The sequence below is a fragment of the Narcine bancroftii genome, chromosome 6 (assembly GCF_036971445.1).
Source record: "Narcine bancroftii isolate sNarBan1 chromosome 6, sNarBan1.hap1, whole genome shotgun sequence".
In the NCBI taxonomy this organism is placed as follows: domain Eukaryota; kingdom Metazoa; phylum Chordata; class Chondrichthyes; order Torpediniformes; family Narcinidae; genus Narcine; species Narcine bancroftii.
The window spans coordinates 17767294-17785462 of record NC_091474.1 but is presented as its reverse complement, the minus strand read 5'-3'; the positions used below and the strand labels follow the sequence as shown (position 1 = coordinate 17785462).

At 38.5% G+C, this 18169-nt stretch overlaps 1 protein-coding gene across 6 annotated transcripts in view; it reads left to right on the top strand.

Moving 5' to 3' along the window:
- The window catches only part of osbpl2b (oxysterol binding protein-like 2b), an 84135-nt gene that overhangs the window by 35780 nt on the left and 30186 nt on the right, over window positions 1-18169 (top strand). For 2 of the 6 annotated variants that reach the window (XM_069884135.1, XM_069884136.1), the window contains exons 2-8: window positions 2410-2464; window positions 3796-3942; window positions 5081-5204; window positions 5435-5510; window positions 6770-6904; window positions 16670-16767; window positions 16860-17042. In XM_069884135.1, coding sequence (XP_069740236.1) covers window positions 3906-3942; window positions 5081-5204; window positions 5435-5510; window positions 6770-6904; window positions 16670-16767; window positions 16860-17042 — 653 coding nt within the window. In that variant the 5' untranslated portion in view covers window positions 2410-2464; window positions 3796-3905. The remainder of the gene's footprint in view (window positions 1-2409; window positions 2465-3795; window positions 3943-5080; window positions 5205-5434; window positions 5511-6769; window positions 6905-16669; window positions 16768-16859; window positions 17043-18169) is intronic. The other 4 variants (XM_069884133.1, XM_069884134.1, XM_069884137.1 and 1 more) reach the window with 2 other exon arrangements.

Sequence of the window (18169 nt, the reverse complement as noted above, 5' to 3'; positions counted from 1 at the left end):
TCCTGTAGAAACTCTTTCCCTATGATTTGCACAAAGGTTCCTATCTCTATGCCGACCTGAATCATTGATCTGACATGCTATTACAACAGGTCCCACCAACACTGTTCATCTATCATAACATCTAGGTCCAACTCCCATCTCTGCCCTGATCTGTGAAGCCTGGTTTTGGGCCTTCCACTTGGAACAGGAATTACAATGCTGAAATAAACTTTTTTGTGTTCCCTCCTCAAATCAGAGTCTCCATGTCAATGCACTCTGGTAGGGCGATGGTTGGACCCAATTTGTCCCTCAAAAAGGATCTTAACTGAAAGTAGCAAAAGTGTGTCCTATATGCCAAATCAAATTTAATTCTTAACTGCTCAAATGACATGAGCTGCCCCCGCTCGTGATGGTCCTCGATACAACTGATCCCCCTTTTGGCACCAGGTGTTCTATTAAATTATTCTGAGTCGGGGGTTTTGGAGACAACCCCAACTGGCCAATATATTGGTTAATTTTGTTCTACGCATTATAGCATATGTTTTAACAAGGGATTGTCCTTCTTGCCAGATAACAATTTGGCATTCCATTTATAAAAAAATTTTCCTGCCTAAGATGGTGTACCTCTCTGTCGATCCACCTCAACTGGGCTGCCCAATGTTATTTTTTGAAATCTGGTAATCTCAATACACCCATACTATAGTCCCATGTTAATTTCTGCATGGAGACCCTGGATACCATTTTGTTCAAAAGGAATCTTCTTATCTGAGTGTTGAGGTTTTGAAAGAATCTCCGGGGCAATGTTATGGGCAAAGTCTGGAAGAGATATTGGAGTCTCTGCAATGCATTCATTTTTACACAATTGACCCTGCCTATCAATGTCATCCACCTTTTTAAGTCTTTAAATTTTTGAGCAAGGGGACGTAATTAAGATTATACAAATTTGATAAATTGTTGTCTACCTTGATCCCTAGGACCTTGATCCCCATTTGCAACCATTTCAATGGACTTTTCTTTTTCAATTTACTGCATTTCCCCCTTTGTGAGTGGCATAATTTTGCTTTTATCCCAATGAATTCTGTACACAGAGATCTTCCAGCGTGGAATGAAGGTTGGCAGGGTCTGTCAGATATATCAGCACATACATCAGCAAACAGATTGATTTTGTGTTCCTCCTGGCCCACTCTGAAGCCCTTAATGTCTGACTCTTGGCAAATGGCTTCCCCCAACGGTTCAGTAGCTAATATGAATAGAGCCGGAGATAATGGACACCCCAGTCTGCTAGATATAGATACTTGTCCATTGGTCACAACCTTAGCCTTGGGCACATGATATAAAGTCCCAATCCAATTTATAAAAGTTGGTTCCAACCCCATTTTCTTCAGCACTTTGAATAAAAAGTCCCACTCTAATTTGTCAAATGCTTTCTCTGCATCCAGGGCCACGGCTGCACTTGGATTGTCCCATGACTGTGCCAAGTGAATAATGCTGAACAGTCTGCTTATATTATCTACAGCCTTTCACTTCTGCACAAAGCCTGCTTGATCAATATTTATTAATTTTGGCAAATGTTTTGTCAATCTATTTGCCAGGGCTTTGACAAGAATCTTAGTCCACATTCAGTAATAAGATGGGTCTATAAGAAGACAGTTTCAGTGGGTTCCAATCCTTTTTGGGAATCATCGTAATAATTGCCTTTGAAAAAGATTCTGGAAGAGTACGGGTCTCCATCGCCTGATCTACAACCTCCATAAAGAGGGGGAATCAAAAGATCCTTAAATTCCCTGTGGAATTCAGGGGGAACTCATCCTCCCCCAGAGACCTAATGCTTCCTAATCTTCTGTTCTAAAGGGGGCATTCAGCTCCATCTTGCTCTTCTGGACCTCGATTTGGCAGTTATAATTTTGACAGGAAATAATCTATTTTTCCTGATTTTTTTTTTCCTCCTTGTCTTTGTTCTATATAAGCTGGCAGAAAGTATCATTAGTTTCCTTTAGCTTGTATGAAATCCTGCCATTCCTCTTTTTTATCCCATTAATTGTTATTGAGGCCTGTTCTGCCCTCAGCTGCCAGGAAAGAACTTTATGGGCCCTTTCCCCTAGCTCATAATATTTCTGCCTCAACCTTAAAATGATCTTCTCTGTAGGTTTGAAGGGTATTATACCTGAGCTTCTTATTGGATAATTCTCTATAGTTTTCCTCAGAGCCCATTCTTTGAGAATCCTTTTCTCGTCCAGTAATCTCCAGTTCCAATTCTTCCACCTCTCCCAAATATTCTCTCTTAATTGTATATCCAATTATTTGCCCTTTCAAATATGCCTTTAAAGTGTCCCAAATGAGAAATTTATCTGCAATAGAGGTAAAGTTAGTCTTGCAGAACATGTCTATCTGAGTTCTAATAAAGCTACAAAACTCTGATTTCTTCAACAGTAATGGGTTAAGGCGCCACCTTTACACCGTCTTCTGTTTATCCAGCATTATAATAGTAAGTGTCGGGGGAGTGATCTGACAAAAGTCTTGCTGTGTACTTGGTTTCCATGATCTTTCCCTCTAATTGAGCTGATATCAAAAATAAATCTATCCTGATACAGGAATCGTGTTGCTTCGAGTAGAAGGAATAGACCCTCTTCCTTGGATACTGCCTTCTATTATATTTAGCTCTTTCATAAAGACCTTGATCCTGTTGCTCTTTTTGTCGACTTGTCCAAAAACAGATCCAGACAAAAATCAAAGTCCCCTCCAATCAGGATGTTTTCTCTACCCTCCCAAAATTTCAAAAAGACATCTTATACAAATTCCTAATTTCTCATTAGGGCCATATTCAATAGGGTCCAGGGTTCTGAATATATCTGACAGTGTACCATTACATATCTTCTTGCTTTATTCTTGACCACACTTGCCACCCTCACTGGAACATTTTTCCCTATCAAAATCGCCACTCCCTTCGCACTAGAATTAAAGGAGGATGAAGTTGTCTTGTCCACCCATCCTCTTTTTAACTTTTGATGCTCTCTTTCTGTAAGGTGTGTCTCTTGCAGAAAGGCTATATCCACTTTCAGTTTTTAAAAATGTGTGCCAAGACTCTCTTCCTCTTCACCATTCTATTTAATCCATTAAAATTAAAATTCAGATATTTATTGTATTAATCATTGCCTCAGTCATCTTCCCCACATTTATGCTCCCCCATCCAATACCCATCCAATCCTTTGTCCTCAATCCTCTGGACCAGCGCATCGAGTCTACAACACACCCTGAAAAAACATCAATGACAATGACACATAGATACAACAACAAAAACCCCTTACTACCTCTCCCACTTACCAATCCTCTTCTCCTAAACCACTCCTTCTTCCTTCCCTTTCCCCAGTTACTTCAAAGAATTTTTGAAGTGCAGTCACACAGGTGAAATGTAGGAAACAACAGACCATTTGCACATGGCAAATTCCATAAATCACCAGCCATTTATTTTGTATATCAGTCAATGTTTGATGGATTTGTTTGGTTTGTCAAAAGGGAGAGAGCTTATCCCAAGAAGCATATTTTGCTTTTGTGCAGTTAAACAATGTACATATTCAGTGCTTGTATGACTAAAACAGTGGAAGATTTATTATTACTTTAGTGAAGGAGTTGATGGGATCTCTCTGTAATTGCACTTAATAGGTCATCACTAAGATGTAGAAGTATTAATTTTGTAAAAGGGATTATTTCTGGATTGTATCTATGGGAATCAAATGATGCAATATTTTTGACAATCAGTAGTGGAAAGTTCTGATTTTTTTTCTTTCCACTAACATTATTATTTTTTTCTTATTTTAGGTATATTGTGATCATAAATACATAATCCAGAAATATTCCTTGACGTCCAAGGATAATGTACTAACGTGCCTTCATTAGAAAGGAAGCAGGAGGTTTTTTTCAAAGGGAGGATGAATAGTGAAGAAGAGTTTTATGATGCTGTCACAGGCAAGTATTTTGGTGACAATTACATCCTATACTTTTAAACTCTTCAGGTTTCCAATACATGGAAATTCATTCAAAATTCTATCTGGTAAAAGCTGTTCTTGCTTATGTCTGTTGTCTTTTGGAACATTTGATTTGATTTTTGTTTGAGATGCTGCTTACTACAAGATTCAGTAATCCCTATGGCACCAATCTACCTATAGGGATATACAGTAAAGCCCCTGGTATCCTGCATCTATGGGGATTGGTAGATGCCAGAAAAGTAAATTTTCCAGATGCTTGAGACTGTGTGTTGCGTGATTGATGAACTAATGGCGAGGCATGCCAATTTTAAAGTTCCTTATTTTTTTCCTACCGGTATTTATTTTGCGTATTTTTTTTGCTGGTTACTTGAATTCTGGATAACAGAAATTTTATTGTATCCCCATTCTCAATCTTAATTTAATAACTGTCAAAAAATGCATGGGCATGTTGAAGAATATTCGTTCTTACGGGAAATATTGATTTTTTAGTAGCCATTAATCTGCATATAAAAGAATATTTATTGAGAGATAAGTGGCCGAGTTATCAAGGGAAATACTGTTCTTCAGAGAATTCAGGTTTGCTTTATTCAAAGTAAAACATTGTTTTCCAGGGGAGATCCTATTGGGGGTGTGCGTTTCCATATATGTTACTGTGTATTTGTATTCTTGATCATCTGGTTATTAACTATGAAAAACTGTTCACATTTAATGTCTGAAACAGCCATTCTCAACCTTTTTTAGCTATGGCCCCTTTAGTACTCTACTCAAATTTTATGGACCCGCTTCCCTGTGAAGCAGTCAAGTTTAGTTGATTTCTTCCATACTTTTCTCCTACCAACTATATAAAAGCTATTTTGTGATTTCAGTCTGTGGTCTCGGGGTGGGGCTGTATGGTCCCATTGAGAATGGCTGTTCTAAAAAAACAATGAGAGGTATTTCCTGGTTGGATAATAGTGTTATTTGTGTTTTACTTCAGCGTTACTTAAATTATCTCTTATTTTTGACATTTCTTTCTTCTTTTTGTTGTAGAAATTTGTACTTAATATTAATTAGTTATTACTAAGTTAATCAGATATTATCTATGGAGAATTAAATATCTGCTTTGCTACTTTATATAGGTTTTGAATCAGATGATTCTGAAACTAGATTGGAGACCTTTTCCAGCAAAAGTGGAAGCAGTACATCTGAACAGAATGTTCACAACCAAGATTTGACCCAAGAAAATGGAATTAAGAAACATAGGTGAGTTCAACTGACATGGGAAAAGTGTCAGGAGGAAATAAAGATGGAGCAAATTAGTTGGATTGAATCATTTTCTTGTGATATTATGACTTGCTTCTGAAAGATTATTCTAATATATGTTTTGTTTTGGAATGGCTAATGAAGGTGAAATATTCTTCCCTTGATTAATTCAGTTATTTTGAGTCTTAGTATTTGCATCTATCTTTTCTGTTTTTTTTTTTCCCCTACAGAACTTCATTACCAGCTCCAATGTATAGTAGAAATCAATTAAGTTTATGGAGCATTTTAAAGAAGTGCATTGGATTGGTGAGTGAAAACTGAGTGATCCAAATCAATTTTGCAAATGTGATAAATATTTCCATTTTGGTATTAGTGATTTCTTCTAACAATTTTTTTTCCAGATCATGGGGCTACTGGTGATATTGCCTTTGTAACTTGGACTTTTGAAATTGTTGTAGATTTTCTGTATTTTTTACATTGGTCAAAACATCTTCCTCAAACCACTTCTGTCTGTCTGTGATGAGGAAGTACTATGTATCATATTTCAGACAGAGACTTCAAACTGAGAGCCCTTCTGCTCTCTGCTGGTCACAAATTGGTTACTTTACAACAGAGACATCGCTTCAGTGATATTCCATTGGCAAAGTAAAACACTTTGTGACATCTTGAAAGGGATATGACAGAATAGAAGAAAAGAAATAGAAGCTGACGTAGGCCATTCTACTCTCGTGCCTCTTCTGCTCTTCAGTGAAGCATTAGCTGACCTTTTGCCTCAACATTCTCTTTAATGCATTAACCCCACATCTCTTGATTCAATTCACATCTAATCCATTGACCTCTGCCTTCACTCCCCTCTTTGGTAATGATTTGCATTGAAGAAATTTCAGTCTCAAATGGGTGATCCTTTAAGACTGTGAAGATTTAGAACTGAGATAAGCTGACATTTCTTCACCTGAAGAATGATGAATCTGGAATTTGTTGCCACAGTTGGCTGAGGAGGCCAAGTCACTGGAGATATTAAAATGAAGGTTGATAGGTTCCTGAGCAGAAAGGGTTTCAAAGGTTTTGGCAAGAAGGCAGGAGAATGGGGTTGAGAGAAAAAGTACGTTAGCCATGAATTGTTTGGTGGAGCAGACTCTGATGGCTGAATGGCCTAATTCTGCTCTTACGTCTTGTGGTCTGTGCCTCCTGGTTCTAGACAAACTAGCAATGGGAGGGTCCATTGCTGTCTAGTTTTCTTTTTGAAATATTTTGTAATTGCAGATCATTTTCTTTGATGAAGCTTTAAATAACTTTTTATGGCTGATTGTCAATTTCAGGGATTTGGATGCTTAACAATATTTTTAAAATATAAATACAATAATAACACTTTAAAATAATGTGAAGGGACAAAAAAATGGGGCATGAAAAGTAAAAAAAGAGTTTTGTGTTCTGTAATTAAATGAAGGCAATTTTATATGATTTAATAATTATTATGATTATAGCTAACAATTCTAGCAAAATATTCCTTTAAATTTTGCTTACTGAATCTCACAAAATTTGATAATACCTTTGTTTTGTTTTAGGAACTGTCAAAGATTACAATGCCTATTATATTTAATGAGCCTTTGAGCTTTCTACAACGAATTACAGAATATATGGAGCACACATACCTCATTCACAAGGCTTCTATGTTTTCTGATTCAGTCGAGAGACTGCAGGTAAGTAGGCTTCAGAATGAAATAGCTGATGGAATGAACACACTTGCATCTATTTGACTGGGTATTTTATAGAGGGAAAGTTTGATTTAAGAAAATGTTCTGTTCGAGGAAGGCAAATCAAAGGAGTGGAAATGTCAGGAACATTTAGTAACGTTGACAGACAGTGTTAGATGTGATCTACCCATTACACAAGAAAATAGAAGGAAGAGCAGGCCATCAGACCCCTCAAACCTGCAATGTCATTCAACATGATCGTTGATCTATGCTGAACTCAACTTCTTTTCTTTGCCAGTTCCCCATAGCCTTCAATTTCTCAATCTTTCATGGATATCTTTGCTTTCAACTTTTAACGTCTCTAATGATCCTGCCTTCTCCAAATTGGAGCCAGAGAATTCCAGAGGTGCACTATCCTCTGTCAGAGGATATTTCTATACACCTCTGTTTTGACCTGTGCCTTCTTTGTAGTTGTGTATCCTTGTTTGTTACTGTCCCACCAGAGAAAACATTTGTCAAGCCCCCTTAAAAGATCTTGCATGGATGAATCACTCATTGCAAATCTAACTAGTCTTTCTTGATGGGACAACCCTCTTAAACCTTTAGGTATCCTTCAAAGTTCCTTTTTCTTTTTTTAGGTAAGGTGACCAAAGCTGTACATAGTACTCCAGGAGTGGGCTCATCATCATGCTGTAAAACACTTAACAAAATCTTTCTATTCTTAAACCTTAATCCCTTTACAATAAAGGACAATGTGTCATTTTCTACTTTGTTCTTGATGGACCTGTCTACTAATTTCTTGTGGCCATACAGTAAAAATAATAGACAATAGGTGCAGGAGTAGGCCATTCAGCCCTTTGAGCCAGCACTGCCATTGACTGATCATCCACAATCAGTACCCTGTTCCTGTTTTCTTCCCATATCCTTTGACTCCACTATCTTTAAGAGCTCTATTGAACTCTTTCTTGAAAGCATCCAGAGAATTAGCCTCGACTGCCTTCTGAGGCAGAGCATTCCACATATCCACAACTCTGGGTGAAAAGGTTTTTTTTTCAACCCCATTCTAAATGGCCTTCCCCTTATTCTTAAACAATGAACTCTTCCAAAATCAGGAACATGTTCTCTGCCTCCAGTGTGTCCAATCCTTTAATAATCTTGTATGTTTCAATCAGATTCCTTCCCATCCTTCTAAATTCCAGTGTATACAAGCCCAGTCCTCCAATTTTTCAACGTATGACAGTCCTGTCAACCTGGGAATTAACCTCATGAACCTACACTGCACTCCCTCAATGGCAAGAATGACCATCCTCAAATTTGGAGACCAAAACTGCACACAATACTCCAGGTGTGGTCTCACCAGGGCCCTGTATAACTGTAGAAGGACCTCTTTGCTCCTATACTCAACTCCATTAATGAAGGCCAACGTGCCATTAGCTTTCTTCACTGCCTGCTGTACATGCATGCTTACTTTCAGTGACTGATGAACAAGGACACCTAGATTTCGTTGTACGTCCCCTTTTCCTAATTTGATACCATTCATATAGTAATCTGCCTTTCTGTTCTTGCCACCAAAGGGGATAACCTCATATTTATCCACATTAAACTGCATCTGCCCACTCACCCAACCTATCCAAGTCACCCTGCATTCTCATAACATCCTCCTTGCATTTCACACTGCCACCCAGTCATCTGCAAATTTTCTAATGTTAATTTTAATCCCTTCATCTAAATCATTAATGTATATTGTAAATAGCTGTGGTCCCAACACCAAGCCTTGTGGAACCCCACTAGTTACTGCTTGCCATTATGAAAGGCACCTGTTAATTCCTACTGTTTTCTGTCTGCCAACCAATTTTCTCTCCATGTCAGTACCCTACCTCTAATACCATGTGCTCTAATTTTTCCCACTAATCTATGTGGAACCTTATCAAAGGCTGTCTGAAAGTCTAGGTACACTATACCCACTGGCCCCCCCCTTATCCATTTTCATAGTTACATTCTGAAAAAATTGCAGACCATTAGTCAAATATGACTTCCCCTTTGTAAATTCATGCTGATTTGGACCAATCCTGTTACTGGTATCCAATATGCTGCCATTTCATCTTTTACAATTGACTCTGGCATCTTCCCTTCCACTGATGTCAAACTAACTGGTCTATAATTTCTAGTTTTCTCTCTCCCTCCTTTCTTAAAAATTGGGATAAAAACATTAGCTACCCTTCAGTCCACAGGAACTGATCCTGAATCTGTAAGAATATTGGAAAATGTTTACGAATGCATCCACAATTTCTAGAGCCACCTCCTTAAGTACCTGGGGATGCAGACCATCAGGCCCTAGGGATTTTTCAGCCTTCAGTTTCATCAGTCTACCCAACACCATTTTCCGCCTAATGAATTTCTTGCAGTTCCTCCGTTACCCTAGGTCCTCTGTCTACTATTACATTTGGGAGATTATATGTGTCTTCCCTAGTGAAGACAGATCCAAAGTACCTGTTCAACTGTATCTGCCATTTCCTTGCTCCCCATAATAATTTCACTCGTTTCTGTCTTCAAGGGCCCAACTTTGATCTTACTTTTTCCTCTTCACATACCTAAAGAAGCTTTTATTATTCTTTTTTATTCTTGGCCAGCTTTCCTTTGTACTCATCTTTTCTCCCTGTATTGCCTTTTTAGTTAACTTCTGATGCTCTTTAAAAGTTTCCCAATCCTCTGGCTTCCTTCTCATCTATGCTATGTTATACTTCTCTTTTATTTTTAGACTGTCCTTGACTTCTCTTGTCAGTCATGGTTTCCCCTTACTCTACTTAGAATCTTTCTTGCTCTTTGGAATGAACTGATACTGCACTTTCTGTATTATTCTCAGAAATACCTGCCTTTGTTGTTCTACTCTCATCCCTGTGAGAGTATCTTTCCAGTCAACTTTGGCCAGCTCCTCCCTCAGGGCTCCATAGTTCCCTTTGTTCAACTATAATATTGACTCTTCTGATTTTCCCTTCTCCCTCTCAAATTGTAGATTAAAACTTATTATGGTCATTACCTCCTAATGCTCCTTTACCTTGAGTTCCCTTGTGAAATCCGGTTCATTACACAACACTAAATCCAGAATTGCCTTCTCCCTGGCAGGCTCTAGTACAAGGTGCTATGATAATCCATCTCAGAGACACTCCACAAACTCCCTTTCTTGCGGTCTAGTACCAACCTGATTTTCCTAGTCTACCTGCATGTTGAAATCCCCCATAACAACTGTAGCATTAGCTTTGTGATATGACAATTTTTAACACTTTATTCAACTTGCTCCGATATCCAGGCTACTGTTTGGGGGCCTGTAGATAACTCCCATTAGGGTTACTGACTCAACATTTCTTGATATTTTTTTTAATGTCACCCCTCCCAAGGGACTGAAATTCATTCCTCACCAACAGAGCCCACCTGTCCATCCTTTTGATAGGACGTATACCCTTGAATATTCATTTCCCAGCCCTGATCCTCTTGTAGTCTCTTATTCCTACAGCATCATACTTTCCAACTTCAAACTGAGCCTCAAGCTCATCCACTTTATTTCTTATTCTTCGTGCATTCATATATAATACTTTTAATCCATTAATCCTCATCAATTCCTATTGTACTTGGCCATACTCTCTAATCCCTTCCTGAGCTTTCTGCCCTGTTTATTCTGTGATATATAACCATATAACCACTTAAAGCACAGAACAGGCCAGTTCGGCCCTACTAGTCCATGCCGTAACAAATCCCCACCCTCCTAGTCCCACTGACCAGCACCTGGTCCATACCCCTCCAGTCCCCTCCTCTCCATGTAACGATCCAGTCTTTCCTTAAATGTAACCAATGATCCTGCCTCAACGACGTCTGCCGGAAGCTCATTCCACATCCCTACCACCCTTTGCGTAAAGAAATTTCCCCTCATGTTCCCCTTACAATTTTCCCCCTTCAATCTTAAACCATGCCCTCTAGTTTGAATCTCCCCCACTCTTAATTGAAAAAGCCTATCCACATTTACTCTGTCCCTTTTAAAATCTTAAACACCTCTATCAAGTCCCTCCTCAATCTTCTACGTTCCAGAGAAAAAAGCCATAGTCTGCACAACCTTTCCCTGTAACTCAAACCTTGAAATCCTGTCAACATTCTTGTGAACCTTCTCTGCACTCTCTCTATTTTGTTTATATCTTTCCTATAACTTGGTGACCAAAACTGTTCACAGTACTCCAAATTTGGCCTCACCAATGCCTTGTACAATTTCATCATAACCTCCCTACTCTTGAATTCAATACTCCGATTTATGAAGGCCAACATTCCAAATGCCTTCTTCACCACACCATCTACCTGAGTATCAGCCTTGAGGGTACTATTTACCATCACTCCTAAATCCCTTTGTTGCTCTGCACATCTCAATAGCCTACCATTTAATGCATATGACCTATTTAGATTTGCCTTTCCAAAATGTAACACCTCACACTTATCTGTATTAAATTCCATCAGCCATTTCTCAGCCCACACCTCCAGCCTTCCTAAATCACCTTTTAATCTACGGTAATTTCCTCACTGTCCACAACACCACCAATCTTTGTATCATCCGCAAACTTGCTTATCCATTTCTCCACCCCTACTTCCAGATTGTTAATATATATAACAAACAATAGTGGACCCAGGACCGATCCCTGAAGGACTCCACTAGACACCGGCCTCCAATTGGACAAACAATTTTCTACCACTACTCTCTGACACCTCCCATCCAACCATTGCTGAATCCATTTCACTACCTCCTTATTTATACCTTTCTTAACTTTTCTTATTCTCTCTTTCCCTTTAACTCCATCCTTATATTTCCAGTTAATCTCCACTCCCCACTCCCCCCTCCCCCACCAACATAAACATACCTGTGTAACAGTGGCAAACCTGCCTGCCAAAATGCTGGCCCCCCACCTGTTAAGGTGCAAATCGACCCCCCCCCCCTTACAATTCATCCTTGCCCCAAAACAAATCCCAGTGGTCTAAGAATCCAAATCCCTGCTTTATGCACTAGCTCCTCAGCCACACATTCAGATCTCTATGAACTTCACTCATTTGCAGTTTTTCTCCATTTAATTGACAATCTACTTTTTTTTATTCCTCTTATTAATATGACTTCACACACCCCATATTAACCCTTTGACTCTGGCCATTTTTAACTTTTCATAATGTTTACTCTGGATTGGATCCATTGGTAAACTACAGAATGAACCAGCTGGTGGTTTGATATAAAACCAGTTCTGGAAAGCGGGGACCCTGAGTATATGTACTTATTGGTAGTCCCTGAAAACAGGGACATGGAGTCTAAAGGGTTTTTTTCCCAATCACTCTCTATCTATATCCTGTTGAAGAATCGCAATGTCCTCATCACAACATGCTTTTCCATTTATTTTTGTGTGATTGGCAAACATGAAGACCTATCATGGTTGGGTAGGGAGAGCTATGGTCTGGATGCGGATCAATGGCCTGTTTCTTTTCTTTGTTTCTATGTTTCTTGCATTCTATTGCTTCCTCTAGGCCATTAATGTACTTGCAGTAAACAGCTGAGGGCCAAGAAGACCTTGAGATATGCCACTAGTTATACTCTCCAGCTGCTTTTAAAAAGGATAATTTATTCCATCTTTGTGTTATGATGGAATATTTGGGAGATAAATTGGTAAAATTAGAGTAGGTTACATACATACACACATTTTAAAAAGATCTTATTTGAAATACTGAAGAATTCATATTCAGTGACTTTACAGAAACTATGGAGAATGCTATGCATATTTCACAAGTAGGTGCTAATTGAAATGATGTCATGAATGAATGGAGTGTCGTCTTTAAAGCAACAAGCAGGAGACACTCTGCCTGTTGATAGCTCTTTGCAAGGGTTTTGACAGAGTGCACAAAAAGGTCACTCCTGGGTTCTTGTTTACCTAAAAGCAACAGATTGATCAAGAAGACTAACTCGTATTGTTTGCTGGAGAAGGAGGGGATTTTTCAAGTGAGAGAGAGAAGGACATGTGGCTGGAAGTTTGAATCTCTGATGGAGGGAGGGAGAGAGAGGGATTGAACAGTGTCAGCCAGGAGAAGCTTGTTGGAAATGAAATAGTAGCTCCAGAGTGGCGGATGACTGGAAGTGCTATCTGTCTGATGTTTCTCTTGGAACAAGAGGAGCAGAAAGGAACTCTGTGATAGCCTGAAAGAAAGAGATTATCATCTGGAGAGCCCTGATGGGATAAGTTTCATCAACAAGACATTGAGGTGAGGAGTCACGCGATGGAGTAGTGGCCGGACGGTGAACTCCAGCCCTCTCCAGAAAAGTCGGGAAAAACAAGAGAAAACACAAAGGCACAGAAATAAAAGTTACAGAAAAGTGAGTATAAAGGTGGAAAGAAGATGGCGACAAAAAAAGAAAAGTCGAAAGCAACGGTAAGAAGAGAGGAAGAGAAGACAAAGGAGGAAAAAGGTGAAGGCCTTACCTGTCCGAAGAGGCCCGCTGCGGAGAGAGAAACCCGCTCCCTCAGGTCGGTAAATAATGGACTACAAAAATGGCTCGCAGAGCCGAACAAAAGTGCGCAAACGCGCATGCGCGAAGTTTCGCGCATGCGCGATGCGAATGAAAAAAAACACACCGACGGGAGGGGGGACCAGCTGGGGAGTCGATCTCCACAGCCGGCAACGACAGCTGCAGAACACCTGCAGCAAGAAGAGACCACAGAAGACAATAGAAACAAGATAGAAGAGGAGGAAAGGGCAACAAAGAAACAACAGATGGTCAACTCAGAGGAAGAAGAAGAGGAAGAGTATGGTGAAATAGAAGAAGAAAAGAGAGGCAAGGTAAAGGATATACTTGCTCTTATTAGAGGATACATGGAATCATTTAAAGAATGGCAAACACAGGAATTTAAGGATTTAAGAAAAAGAATAAACAACACAGAGGAGAAAATAATTAAAATGGAGATGACCTTAACAGAAATGGGAAAAAAAATGGACAAGATGGAAGAGCGGGCAGTAGCAGCAGAAATGGAGGTAGAAGACTTAAAAAAGAAATTGGAGAAATCTAATAAAAAAACTAAAGAGACACAAGAACTACTAGCTCAAAAAATAGATACAATGGAAAACCATAACAGAAGAAATAACATAAAGATAGTGGGCCTTAAGGAAGATGAAGAAGGCAAGAATATGAGGGAGTTTATAAAAGAGTGGATCCCTAAGACCCTAGGATGTCCAGAACTACAGCATGAAATGGAAATAGAAAGGGCACATAGAGTATTGGCCTCTAAACCACAACCACAACAAAAACCAAGATCTATTGTAGTAAAATTCCTAAGATATACTACAAGAGAAAAGGTACTGGAGAAGACAATGGAAAAAGTAAGAGAGGGCAACAAACCACTGGAGTATAAAGGGCAAAAAATCTTCATATATCCAGATATAAGTTTTGAACTCCTAAAGAAGAGAAAAGAGTTCAATACAGCAAAGGCGATTTTATGGAAGAAAGGGTATAAATTTATACTAAAGCATCCAGCGGTATTGAAAATATTTATTCCAGGACAGCAAAACAGACTATTCTCGGATCCAGAAGAAGCACGAAAATTTGCAGAACAATTACAAAAATAGACTGAGGGAGGAAGACGGGTAATGAGAGTTAAAATGATCACGACTGATATGTATGTGGGTAAAGACAAAAATAGACTGAGGGAAGAAGACGGGTAATGAGAGTAAAAATGATCACGATTGATATGTATGCAGGTAAAGAGGTATAAGAGTGAATAGAGACAATGAGCATACATGAATGTATCTGTACTTAGAGGAAAATATAGATAGTATAGACAAGAATTAATAAGGGAAGGTAATGGAATAGAGAGAATAAGGAGGGAATTAAAAGAGGGACCTTTGTGACATATGAAAAGTGAAATCTTTTCTGGGGGAGGCGGGGTGGGGGGAAATAGCGGTCACTGCACAATCAGTTGACGCTTGCGAGTGGATTCGCAAATCCAAATGGAGAGGGGAGATGTGGTTGTCCGACAAGGGATAAAGGACAACTCAGGAGGTGAAGGGGAGATTGGGGATAAATAAGATAGAAATAGGAGAATAAGGAAAATGTTAGATGTTGTAGGAATGTTGTCTTATGAAGAGTTGAAAATAAGAAAACAGAAATGGAAAAGGAGGAAAGGTAATGATGGAAAAACGGAAAGAGAAGATAAACAAAATATAAAAGGGCTACGCTGAACTATATGTCTTTAAATATTAATGGAATACATAACCAAATTAAAAGGAAGAAACTACCAAATTTAAATGAATAAATGTATTCCATTAGAAAAAAAAAATAACATATTGGTTAAGAAATAATATTGAAATATTCGAACAAGTATAGGAGCCTTACATTAAATCTTTGGCTTGGCTTCGCGGACGAAGATTTATGGAGGGGGTAAAAAATAGCGAAAACCTACCGGGGACAAACATTACCTAAGTTGATAGAAGGAGAAGGAAAGAAAAGAATGGACTCAGTAGAATTTCTGGTGTAATTTTGTTGAATGACAACATTGTCTGACTGGATTAATGCAACCTAGATTGTATACCTAAAATGGATGAGAGGGGGGGGTGGGGGGGTGGTTTGGGAGGAAAGGGGGGGGGGGAGAAAAAGTCACTGTATATGTGTGAAAAGAAATAGTGTATATCATGGCTAATGTGATTTATGGTGTGAAAAATAAAAAAATTTAAAAAAAAAAAAAAAAAAAAAAACAAGACATTGAGGTGACTAATGGTGGTACCTCAGTGATGAAAATCCTGGAACAACAAATCTCTCTCTGCAAAGGTACAAAGAGCCTTCCTGAGCGGTAAACATTTACCTTTAGAGCACCAAAGGCTGGTGAACTTTATAAATGTTAAATTCTGTGCACAGTATAAAAATTGCCTGCAACCAGTGAACTTGGAAGAATGAGGAGTGAGATTGAACTGTGAACGAAAGAACTTTTCTTAAATTTATATACACATGTGCTTAGAATTAGAAGGAGGTTAAGTTGGGTTAGTTAAGTTAATAGAAATAAGTTAAAGTTTGATTCTGTTTTCATGTTTAAAGATAATTAAAAACAGCTTATGTTTAAGTAACTGCTTGTCTTGGTGAATGTAACGTGGCACCTTGTCAAATTCCTTTTGGAAATGTAAATACATTACTGCAGTCTCTCTATCATGAATTCTTGACATATCCTAAAAGAATTTGGGTAAATCTGTCAAACAGATTTTTCATGAAACCTTTCATAAAACCATTTTGAATAATTTTGTTAAGATGCATCTCTCCTCTCTGATTATTGATGGTTGACAATAAACAGTTAAATTAATTGCCCTTTCAATCGTTGCCTTCTGCCTTCCTTACCTTTCCCTTATCGTTGGGGGGAATCACAGTGGCTGTCTTCCAGTCTTTTGCAACACTCCCAAAATTTAGTAAGTTTTAACAAATTGAGATGATTGATTTTTAAACTGCTTGTTTAAAATAATTTAGGATATAGACCCATTTAAAGCTAGAATTAATTTGCTAAATTTTCATCATTTTGTGTTCCCGATACACTTCGGGCACAGGATAATTATGTGATGTCTGCTATCTAAAACTATGCAAAATGTCTAACTTGATTGGTCTCATAACTTTTAAGCCCCATAGGCATTAAAAAAAAACCATAAATTCACTTTAAAATACCTAATAATAATTACTGTTCCCTTCAAAGTATTTCTTTTTAAATTTTTATTTTACATTTGTCACAGACTGTAGCTGCATTTGCAGTTTCTGCTGTTGCTTCGCAATGGGAAAGGACAGGCAAACCATTCAACCCACTGCTAGGTGAAACCTATGAACTCAGAAGGTGAGGTGGAAATTGCAATATTTCTCAAAAGTTTTCAAAAACGATTTTTAAACTGGAAATGTTTTTGTATGATTTTTGTTTTCTTTTGTCAGGGAGGATCTTGGATTTAGGCTTGTATCTGAACAGGTTAGCCATCATCCACCAGTCAGTGCATTTTATTCTGAAGGCATCAATAAGGATTTTGTTTTCCATGGCTCCATTTATCCAAAGCTTAAATTTTGGGGGAAGAGTGTGGAAGCAGAACCACGAGGAACAATCACATTAGAACTTGTTAAGTAAGTATTATGTACTTAATGCCTTTTCATCTTGCATACAGTTTCAAGTAAGTAAATTACAAATTGTATTTTAGTAATTTCATAATTTAATTGACTGGGAAATTACCTGACAATCTTTACTCTGGCAGGTAAATCATGTACCAAATTCATCCTTTATTAAAATCATTCCAAACTTTCTATGTCATCAGGCTTCTGTACCAAAGGCAGCAGTAAGAAAATGTTGTGACTGGGGCGGGGGTGGGGGGTACCTTTTATGATCTTGGCTGCCTTCCAGAGGCACCACCTCAGAAAGATGCATTTGGTAGATGGGTGGCTGATGCCCTTTGATGGGCCTGGCAATGCTTGTTGCCTTCTGTATTTCTGGGCATTTGAATTCCCAAAGCAGGCATTAGTGTGCCTTATTTGTGTGCTGGCGCCAGGAGAGGTCTTCTGAAATTATGGTTTGCCCGAAACTGAATGAACGGTCTGGATGGGGAATTAATAACAAAAATGTACTATGTACTCCCGAGCAAAAATGCAAAACAAGGTTGCAGAAGTCAAGGGAAAGGTGTGAGTTGGACTTGGGTGTGGTGATTTCAGAAGGAAGCTGGTCAGATTGTAAGGACAGCATGACATCAATTATAAATGCAAGATATGGACCGGTTCAGTATAATTTTTTTACACCAATTGTATCTTACCTCACAAAAGCTGACATTTCAGAGATGTGTTTCAGATGTGGGACTGAGACAGGATCTTTTTTATATGCCTCATGGTCGTGCATGAAAGTGAGGCCTTTTTGCAAGAAATTGCAGAAAAATTAACCAGGATAACAGGAGTGGCCTTCAAGGGCGACCTGGAGTAGGTAATTTCATGGAAATAAGTGACAAATTGATCAAATATCAAATCTCATTTATAAAATTAGCACTGGCGGTTGCAAAAAAAATGTATTACAATCGCTTGGAAGTCCGACTCCCCTCTACTTATCGCACGATGGACTGTGGAAATGAATAGCTATGGGAAAAAAAAATCACGTAACTTAAAGAATAAGTATGACACTTTTGTAAAGGTCTGGCAGCCATACCTGGACCACATAGGGGCCCAGATACAGTAATAAAAAGGAACAAAAAAAAGGGTATAAAATAACCATT